The sequence below is a fragment of the Pogoniulus pusillus genome, chromosome 40 (assembly GCF_015220805.1).
Source record: "Pogoniulus pusillus isolate bPogPus1 chromosome 40, bPogPus1.pri, whole genome shotgun sequence".
Classification (NCBI taxonomy): domain Eukaryota; kingdom Metazoa; phylum Chordata; class Aves; order Piciformes; family Lybiidae; genus Pogoniulus; species Pogoniulus pusillus.
Window position 1 is genome coordinate 3,980,903 of NC_087303.1, and position 10,449 is coordinate 3,991,351.

The 10,449-nt window shown below is 47.1% G+C and overlaps 1 protein-coding gene across 2 annotated transcripts; it reads left to right on the forward strand.

The window, feature by feature from the left end:
- Positions 1 to 6: 6 nt before the first annotated feature.
- Positions 7 to 8,766, forward strand: LOC135191625 (ras-related protein Rab-18-B-like). 2 transcript variants are annotated; one of them, XM_064174105.1, is made up of 7 exons: positions 7 to 288; positions 362 to 417; positions 846 to 907; positions 3,720 to 3,792; positions 4,741 to 4,859; positions 6,265 to 6,331; positions 8,126 to 8,766. In XM_064174105.1, the coding sequence occupies exons 1-7, from the start codon at positions 224 to 226 to the stop codon at positions 8,299 to 8,301; spliced, it is 618 nt and encodes a 205-aa protein (XP_064030175.1). In that variant the 5' UTR covers positions 7 to 223; the 3' UTR covers positions 8,302 to 8,766. The 2 variants fall into 2 exon arrangements, with proteins under 2 accessions (XP_064030175.1, XP_064030176.1); XM_064174106.1 differs by having other exon boundaries at positions 7 to 282.
- Positions 8,767 to 10,449: the final 1,683 nt, after the last annotated feature.

Below are 10,449 nucleotides of genomic sequence, written 5' to 3' on the forward strand. Positions count from 1 at the left end.
CAGGAGCCCCTTGGCACAGCAGCAGCTCGGGCCCGCTCCCGCCCCGCCCCGCCTGGCACCGGCCGCCGCCTGCTGGGCGGAGCGGCGTCAGCTGGTCCTGGCGGCGGCAGCCGGCGGCGTTGGGGTGGCCGTGACGCGGGGAGCTTGCGGTTATTTTGGCTTGCTCCGGTCCGGCTGCCTCCGCCGCGCTCCGCGGCCGCGGGCGGCTCCTGCCGCGCCGGGGATGGACGCAGCAAGCCTCACCCTGAAGCTGCTCTTAGTCGGGGACAGCGCCGTGGGGAAGTCCAGGTGCGGGATGCGCGGACGGGGCGGGCCGGGGACTCTCGACACTCACCTCAGGTCTCGGTTTCTTTCCCCGCAGCCTCCTGCTGAGGTTCACTGACGGTGCGTTTGAGCCGTGCCTGAAACCCAGCATCGGTGAGCCCGCAGTCAGCCCGGGGGACGTCTTCGGTTGTTTTTGTGTGGGTCCCGTGGGCGAGAGGCAGCGGCGGGGAGCGGGACCGGGCGGTCCCATGGGCGAGAGGCAGCGGCGGGGAGCGGGATCGTGCGGTCCCATGGGCGAGAGGCAGCGGCGGGGAGCGGGACCGGGCGGTCCCACGGGCGAGAGGCAGCGGCGGGGAGCGGGACCGGGCGGTCCCATGGGCGAGAGGCAGCGGCCGGGAGCGGGACCGGGCGGTCCCATGGGCGAGAGGCAGCGGCGGGGAGCGGGACCGGGCGGTCCCACGGGCGAGAGGCAGCGGCGGGGAGCGGGACCGGGCGGTCGCCTGGCGGGAGAGGGCCGGCTGCAAGGGTGAGCGTTCGCTAGTTCCTTCTGACAAGCCTTCCCTTTTTATCTTACGTCTTAGGTGTTGACTTCAAAGTGAAGAAGATGGTGGTGGACGGGCATGCAGTGCAGCTTGCAATATGGGTAGGTTTGGTTTCGGACAGCCAGGGGTAGCTTTGCTCTCGACGGATGCGAAGCCTTACAGCACAGGCAGGCGTTTCATTGCTGTGTGACCCAAAAGCAGTCCCAGCACAGCACTGCAGCAGAGTGAAGTTCCGTGGGTGGGAGTTGCAGGGTTTCTTTCAGGGGCTACGCAGTGATAGTTTGTGTAGAATCATAGAATCAACCAGGTTGGAAGAGACCTCCAAGCTCATCCAGCCCAACCTATCCCCCAGCCCTATCCAGTCAACCAGACCATGGCACTAAGTGCCTCATCCAGACTTTTCTTGAACACCTCCAGGGATGGTGACTCCACCACCTCCCTGGGCAGCCCATTCCAATGCCAATCACTCTCTCTGCCAACAACTTCCTGCTAACACCCAGCCTAGACTTTCCTTGGCACAACTTGAGACTGTGTCCCTTTGTTCTGTTGCTGGTTGCCTGGGAGAAGAGGCCACCCCCCACCTGGCTACAATGTCCCTTCAGGTAGTTGTAGACAGCAATGAGGTCCCCCCTGAGCCTCTTCTTCTCTAGGCTAAACACCCCCAGCTCCCTCAGCCTCTCCTCATAGGGTTTGTGTTCCAGGCCCCTCACCAGCTTTGTTGCCCTTCTCTGGACACCTTCCAGCACCTCAACATCTCTCTTGAATTGAGGGGCCCAGAACTGGCCCCACCAAGGTGTGGCCTGACCAGTGCTGAGCACAGGGGAAGAATAACCTCCCTTGTCCTACTGGCCACACTGCTCCTGATGCAGGCCAGGATGCCAGTGGCTCTCTTGGCCACCTGGGCAAGCATAGCATACCAAAAGCAATCCATGTGCTTTATTCTGGCTAAAATCACAGAGGAAGTAAAACCCAACAAACCAACAGCAAAGTAAACCAACCAACCAAAAAACAAAACCAAAAAACCAAACCTCTAAACTTGATCCAGAACTATTTTAAAGTTGCTTTAGATCTACCAGGAGACTTGAGCATTTGTCCTGGGCTTCCTGAGGTTGTATTTCCACTGGGAAATCACATTGGGACTGTTGGATCAGGATTATTTACAACAATAAATCACCACATTTATTATTATAGAGTGAAAGAGCTCAAGAAGGCAGAGAAGGTAGGTTCAGGCTGGATGTGAGGTTGAAGTTCTTCACTGTGAGAGTGGTGAGAGCCTGGAATGAGTTGCCCAGGGAGGTGGTTGAGGCACTGTCCCTGGAGATGTTTAAGGCCAGGTTGGATGGGGCTCTGGCCAGCCTGATCTAGAGTAGGGTGTCCCTGGCCATGGCAGGGGGGGTGGAACTGGCTGCTCCTTGTGGTCCCTTCCAACCCTGCCTGATTCTGTGATCCTTCATATGTAATCACAGGTATTTGAGTTAGAATGTGCCATTGCTGTTGAAGTGCTTGGCACTATTGGAAGGAGAGCACAAATGTACCTTGAATCAGTATTAACAAAAGTAATACAAATGCCCAAACTTGAATTGTTTTCTTGGTTTCATTAACACTTTGTGTACAGAATGTAGGACAAGAGGCAACAGCCACCACTGCTCCAGCCAGTGAGGAATAATATGTGGTGGCTCTATCATGGGCAGAAGCTTTGCTCAACGTAACCAAGATCTGTTTGTGCTAATAATTGCATGGGGTGTGTCTCCTTGCTGTGAAGTGAAAAGCAAGGCCAGAACTTGCACAAGTTGCATAGCTGGAAAAGGCACATTGGCAGCACTCCATAAAATGCCATGAGGAGAAACTGCTGAGTATGATGGAAGAAACAATGCAATTCTATGATGTTAAATACAAACTTTATTGCCTGTCCAGTGCATCAAGGTCAAAACAGAGGCCTCTGCTATAGTGTCAATGTGTGCATAGATGCCTTGGGGTACAATTGCCTCAGTGATGATGACCTGAAATAAGGAAATGGTGTCCATTTTAGTTTCTTTTAACAAGGAAGAAATAAACTACAGTGTAGCTCTTACTCTCTTTGCTGTAGCCTGTACATAAGTTTGTATTTTGGTAAATGTATTTGTGCAATTCTTTTGCTTCCTTAGTATTTATTCTGAAGGGTTTTGGATTTCATGTTGCTTCTTGAAAATGTGTGGTGTACTGCTGAAGTTTTAACTTTCTAATCTGCTTGGAGTCTTAGCAAACTTGAAGTAGTTCTTTGTGACTGGATTCTCCTTTCATGCGGTGGAGGAGCAAATGAAAATGTTTGAAACCACTATGGCTCCTTTCCTGCAGAGTTGTCTCTCTGGAAAACCAGTTCTTCCCTCCCTCAGCTCTGCTAACTATTCACTGATTAAGTCTAGCCAGTTGCATTGCAGCCTTTTATGTGTTTCTCTTGAGTCTAGTTGGCTTTCTTGTAGTCTCACTTATGTCTGTGCTTATCAGTTTAACTTTAATCAAGTCTTCTCCATGCTTTTCTACCTCTCCTTACCTGTCTGTTGTTACTGCTGCTAATATTTTCTGCCTGCTTCTCTCATTCTGTTGCTGGTTTTACATATCCCTGCAGGTCCTGTGGAGTTTGGGATACATTTTTTGTTCTAAGTATATTTGATTTTGTGTTTGTGGTTTGCTTTTGTGGTGCTTTGTGGTTTTGTTTGCCTCTCCTTACCTATCTGTTGTTACTGCTGCTGATATTTTCTGCCTGCTTCTCTCATTCTGTTGCTGGGTTTACATATCCCTGCTGGTCCTGTGGAGTTTAGGATACCTTTTTTTGTTCTGAGTATATTTGATTTTGTGTTTGTGGTTTGCATTTGTGGTGCTTTGTGGTTTTGTTTTGTTGGTTTTGGTTTTGTTTGTTTGTTTTCTCCCCTGTAGGACACAGCTGGCCAGGAGCGCTTTAGAACACTGACTCCCAGTTATTACCGAGGAGCACAGGGAGTTGTTTTAGGTAGGAGGTATACAGTAGAAAAATAAGATGACAAAAGAAGTGTGGTTTTCATGACTCCTGAATGCACATGTCCTTCCAAAAGGAGGTTGTCTGAGAGAATTAGAGGAACAAGTATAGTTTTTACACCACTACTCATCCTTGGCTCAAAGGCTGAGTGGCCAAAACCACTGGCAGGAAATAATGCTTCTTTCAAGTGCTTTAAATGAGAAGTCCAAGCTGTTGAGTGGCTGAATTGTCAGCTTTGTAGTTATTTATTTGGTGAGTTTCTGGTAATGAGGCAGATTAGGTTTTGTGTTTGGTGGTGGTTTTGGTTTTGGTTGGTTTTTAATCTTTATTTCCCTTGGAACTATTGATATAAACTATGAGACATGAAGCTTGTGTCACAGGTAGCTTCTCCACTTGCTGTGTGACAATAGCCATTAGAAGAAGTGAGGATTCTTAGTCTTGAGGTTTGTGAAGGCTGAACACCTTTTTGTGCAGAATGCTCTTTCTATGGTGCAACTTTTTTTAACCTTAGTGACTAAGTGGCTGCAGTTACAGAGTTACCAGTCACCAAAAGTCACTTTTTACTCGGAACAGATGTGTTCAGCAGCAGTGGCTGTGTCTAGTTACACATTGAGGTGACAAAATACTGTGAACTATTCTTTGTGGTCCAGTTCAGAACTAATAACAGGTCTGATTTTTCTCTCTCAGATCTATTGCAGAGATGCTCATGATTTGTTATCCTTGATGACTCTAAATGAGCACAGCCAGTGTGTTGCAGCTCTGGGAAGAGGATGTGTTTGATGCATCTTCCTGAAATTCCCTAATACTGCATTTTTGTTTTGGGGGGTGGTGGGGTGTGGGATGTGTTGTGTGTGTCAGCTAGTGGGGACAAAGTTCTGCCATCATGAAGTAAACGTTGCTCAAGGCTCTACAGCTGTTAAGCACCTTTTCCTCTGTTACCAGTGTATGATGTTACAAGAAAAGACACTTTCACAGGACTAGAGAGCTGGCTGAACGAGCTGGAAATGTATACCACCAAAGGCAACACTGTGAAGATGTTAGTTGGCAATAAAACTGATAAGGTCAGTTTAAAAAATGCATTCTCTCGCACTCTTTGACAGAGAAGTTCCAACATGTTTGATTCCATTCTCTAGTCGTGCTGGGGGAGGTCTAGGCTGGATGTTAGGAGGAAATTCTTGCCAGAGAGAGTGATTGGCATTGGAATGGGCTGCCCAGGGAGGTGGTGGAGTTGCTGTCCCTGGAGGTGTTCAAGCAAAGCCTGGATGAGGCACTTAGTGCCATGGTCTGGTTGATTGGCTAGGGCTGGGTGTTAGGTTGGATTGGCTGAGCTTGGAGGTCTCTTCCAACCTGGCTGATTCTATGACTCTATTCTAAGTTGGTCATGATAGAGTATAAACGTGAGGTTAAGTGCTGAAACTAACAGAGCTGTTGTGTGGGGAGGCATTATGCTCTGTAACTGAGCACTCTAGGCTGGGCAGACACCACTATGTCATTTTAGAAACAGATATTGCTAAAGATGTTGATGGGATTTTTTCTGGAGAGATGCAACTGAAGAGAGATTCTCTTAAGAGAGTGTGAGGTTCTGCCTGAAAACTGCTGTATGCCACTGAAGTTCAGTGCAGTGCAACAGCACAGCTTTCTTTTTGGCCAGACTCTGGCCAGTCTGTGCTAGATGCATTCATTGATGTCTGTTTCTGGGATGTTTTGAGATATCTTAGATGCATGTGGCAGAGTGAGATGTTTCACTCTTGCTCTACTAGAAGAAGTCTGCCGTGTGACTATCCTGAACTAGGTTAGGGTCTCTTCTGCCCCTTTCCAGCTCCCTAGATTTTCAGATCCTTCAATATGACTTTTCAGCTATTTGACTAGTGAAACTGCCTTTCTGGCATATAGCTTGGGCCTAGTTGATTCAGAAGATAGCAACATGTTCATTTCCTACTCATTTGATGTTCATAGAATCAGTCAGGGTTGGAAGAGACCACAAGGATCAGCCAGTTCCAACCCCTCTGCCATGGGCAGGGACACCCTACCCTAGATTGGGTTGGCCAGAGCCTCATCCAGCCTGGCCTTAAACACCTCCAGGCATGGGGCCTCAACCACCTCCCTGAGCAACCCATTCCAGGCTCTCACCACTCTCATGGTGAAGAACTTCCTCCTCACACTCAGTCTGAACCTCCCCACCTCCACCTTTGCTCCATTCCCCCTAGTCCTGTCACTCCCTCATATCCTACAAAGTCCCTCCCCAGCTTTTTTGTAGGCCCCCTTCAGATGTTGCTGCTGTTCAATTTGACTCCCTAACAACCTGCCTAGCAGTAAGCTGTCTGTGGAGCTGGACAATCCAGTTGATGATGACTACATAGTTTTGTAGACTTACAGCAAAATGTCACTTCTGCAGCAGTGCTTTTCCAGGGACTTGCTTAAAGTGGCAGTTGTCACTTCAGTCATGTTCTTCATTCATCTTTGCAGCCTGATCGTGAGGTAGAGAGAAGAGAAGGACTCCAGTTTGCTAGGAAGCATTCACTGCTTTTCATAGGTATGTAACCCTTGTGCCCAAAGCTCCTACAGCCCTGTGTCACCTCCTTAGTATCAGCTTCTTTTGCTGCTTTAGTTCATCAGCATGGATGTAGGTTTGACTTTGTTTTTCAGAGCTGCTCTGCACTGGCTGTGATTGGAGGTTCCTGTCTCTGAAATGCAGCAGTTTGTATAATGTGTAGCCATGGATATTGGATCCTTTTGACACTAGAAGGATATTCAGAGCCTCTAAGACTGAAATTTTAATCCTGACTGATGTCAGCAAAGATCTTGGGGAATCTTTTTTTATTTCATACAATCAGTCAGGGTTGGAAGGGAGCACAAGGATCAGCCAGTTCCAACCCCCCTGCCATGAGCAGACACACCCTGCCCTAGAGCAGGCTGTCCACAGCCTCATCCAGCCTGGCCTTAAACATCTTCAGGGCTGGGGCCTCAACTGCCTCTCTGGGCAACCCATTCCAGGCTCGCACCACTCTCATGGGGAACAACTTCCTCCTCACCTCCAGCCTGAACTTACCATCTCCCATTCCCAAGTTTCTGTTGCAGTGTGCTGGTTTGAGCCTAGCTGGGATATTTTGGCAAGAGGAATTAGATGCTAGGCTGTGAAAAGGAAACAGTGGTGATGTCTACTGCCCTCACAGGTTTGCTGAGATGTGTAAGAACAAGAACACAAACATAGATAAGGCAGTTTGCTTTCTGGCTTTGGGCTCCTCTCTCTAACCTGCCATCTGTGTTACTAATCCATCTACTTCCTAACCCCTCTGGCCGATCCTCCAAACTCACTTTGAACACAAGGCAAAGTCTGGGATAAAGTAGAGGGATGGGAAGAAGGTGGAAGGGTGGTTGAGAGCCCCTCCTGGGCACTCTGGTTTCTGGGAGAGGCTGTTGTGTTTCTGTATTACTTTTTAACTTGTATATTTCTGTATATATTACAAATAATCTGCTTGTGTATCGTGCTAAGCTGTAATTCTAAAGCTTCATTCAATTTCCAGCTCTGCTGAGTCTAGTCTGGGTGATTTTAAGTGTGGGGGGTGGGTAACACCCAAACCATCTCATGTAGCCACATAAAAGGCTGCATGAGCAGAATCAACCAAGAGCAGAATCTGAAGACATAAAGGTGGTGCACATAGAATCAGAATCAACCAGGTTGGAAGAGACCTCCAAGATCATCCAGTCCAAACTAGCACCCAGCCCTGTCCAGTCAACCAGACCATGGCACTAAGTGCCCCATCCAGTCTTTTCTTGAACACCTCCAGGGACAGTGCCTCCACCACCTCCCTGGACAGCCCATTCCAATGGCAAATCACTCTCTCTGGGAAGGACTTCCTCCTAACATCCAACCCACCCAGATGGTGTGGGCTTTTTGGTCTCTTTGATTTATTTTTTTTAATAGAAAGTGCCTTTGAAGTGGAGCTCCTTGAGAAGGTTTTTAGAAGGAACCAGAAGAAATACACAGTGAAAAACATTCCCTCTGCATTCTGTGCTCCCCAGCATGGTTATTATTTACTGTTGCAACCTGGGAACAATTTCTGTTTCTTATGGAGAGAAGGGGGAGTTGTGGAAATTATTTCAGGTGGAAAAATTAGATGTTTCAGGTTGGGATGGATTTCTGGTTATCATAATTAACTGAAGTATGCCTTTAAGGGGGAATGGAGAGGAGGTTAATCCATTAAGACTAAAGAAAAGTATCTCCTCTCTGGTCCCTAGAGAGTGTGTTACAAATTAGAATATTCTCTGCAAACAAGGTAAAATTTTCCCCTTCCCACTCCTCTTCTCTTTCTTCTCCCTCCACCAGAGACCAGTGCCAAGGCACAGGATGGAGTGCAGCAAGCTTTTGAGGAGCTAGTGCTGAAGATCCTGCAGACACCAGGTGTTTGGGAGAAGAGTGCAGCGAAGCGAGGGGTCCAACTAAAGGAGTCTTCAGCGCAGCAGGGTGAAAGCTCATGTGTGCCATTCTGTCCACTTTCTTAATCCTAGAGGTGGCTGTTCTGAATGAACTTCTACAAGAGAGTGGGTTTGCAAGGAGCCAGTGTGTGCCTTGGGGGGGTGTTAGTGTTGCTTGCCCTTACTTAATCACAGCAGCTAATCTGTTGCTACTTTCTTTCCTTCTACATCTTGAGCAAAGAGGTCACTTTACCTATGTGGTAGTGCCTGTTGTGAATGCTGTGAAAGAATAATGGTGGTAGGCAAAAGTTTGACTTAAGTCTGACTTAAGGTGGTTCTTTTTTAAGGGAAAGTATATGGCTGTGAGGTCTGATAAAGGTACAGCCCTTAACGTGCTGTTGTGGCAATGCTGACCAAAGCCAACGTTTGATTACAGTATTCACTGCAAGGTTGTGGAAGGCACTTGTGTGAGCATGAATTTATGTGACTTGGGCATTTCCAACTCTCTATGTACATGTGCCTTACAAATACATCATTTTATTAGCCACAAAATGTGTTCATTTCTGTTCATAGCTCAGAGGCAAGCAGAACAGGATCACAGAATTAACCAGGTTGGAAGACGCCTCCAAGGTCATCCAGGCCAACCCATCACTCAGCCCTATCCAGTCATGTAGACCATGGCACTAAGTGCCTCATCCAGGCTTTTCTTGAACACCTCCAGGGATGGTGACTCCACCACCTCCCTGGGCAGCCCATTCCAATGCCAATCACTCTCTCTGCCAACAACTTCCTCCTAACATCCAGCCTAGACTTCCCCTGGCACAACTTGAGACTGTGTCCCCTTGTTCTGTTGCTGGTTGCCTGGCAGAAGAGACCAACCCCACCTGGCTACAACCTCCCTTGAGGTAGTTGTAGACAGCAATGAGCTCTGCCCTGAGCCTCCTCTTCTCCAGGCTAAACAACCCCAGCTCCCTCAGCCTCTCCTCATAGGATTTGTGTTCCAGGCCTTTCAGCAGCAAAAATAATTAGAAACCAAGGTATGTCTGAAGATGCCTGTGGAGTGAAAGCCTACTTAAGAGCTAGAAGAGACTGGTTGGCAAGAATGCACATTGAATTTTCTTTTTTAGTAACTTTTATTTTAACTTAATAAGCTGTTGGGATGTTTTCCAACTTATAACTGTTTATAGTGAATTAGAAAAATGGGGAAAAAAAAGGAACTATTAGGAAATGATGAAAGGGAGTATGTGTAGCATTTTCTAGAACAAAATGAAGTTAGAAGTCTGGACTCTGAAGGGTTACCTGTGTGGTCTTAATGCCAGTGGTTGCTTTGCTGAAGTGGCATTTTTGTTGCTACTCTATTCTGATGTTCTCACTAAATATTGCCAATTTAGTATGAAGAAAATTCAAGACTTAATCTTTCTGTTGTCTAAGCAGAAATACTCATTTCAGTTAGGGCACAACAGTAAACCTTAAATGCTCTGTTTCTTAGTAAGATTACCAGGAGCAGCAGCTTGCTTTTACGTTACAGAAGTGGAACTTGATTTCAGGACCAGTTTCTAACAACTTTTCACTGCAAGCTTTGCAAACCATTGAATCCTGGGCAGGTTTTTCTTCTCTCTTTTCACCTTGCCAAGTTAGGAATTTGAGATGCTCACAGGCTTTACTGTTTGTAATTGTAGCCTTTTTTGCCTTCTGAGGCATGGCTTCTGGTGGATTTTTCCTTAATTAGCAGTAACAGCTGAAAAGGGAAAGCATCTTTGTAACTGTCCCCCATATTTCTCCTGCTCCTCTTTAGGTTCTCAACACCATCTGAAAGGGCCAAACAAGGTAGTATTTTAGCACATGCATAATCCATGGATGCCTGCTTGTAAAAGGCAGCAAGCAATGGGCATTGTTTTGAGTTTTACATACTTTTCATCCCGTTCTAGACAAACTAAGATATTTATTACAACAAAACAAACCCTACCCTTTGTTTAGCAAAAGGCAACACTGGCTGATCATGAAAGTATTAGATGTTTGGAATGTATAAGTACTAGCAAGCTAACCTGGAGAAGGTGGATGCAGGTGACTGTCCTACACAACAGTTTGGGCTTGAGCTAATACAGACTCAGTGACACTGTTTATAAGAAAGATGCTTTTAATGTGCAATATTGTTACTTTTGCTAAATCCATTGCAAAAGGAGTAGCATCCTACTGCTAACACCATTAAGGTGCAAGGAAGAACACTGCTGTACC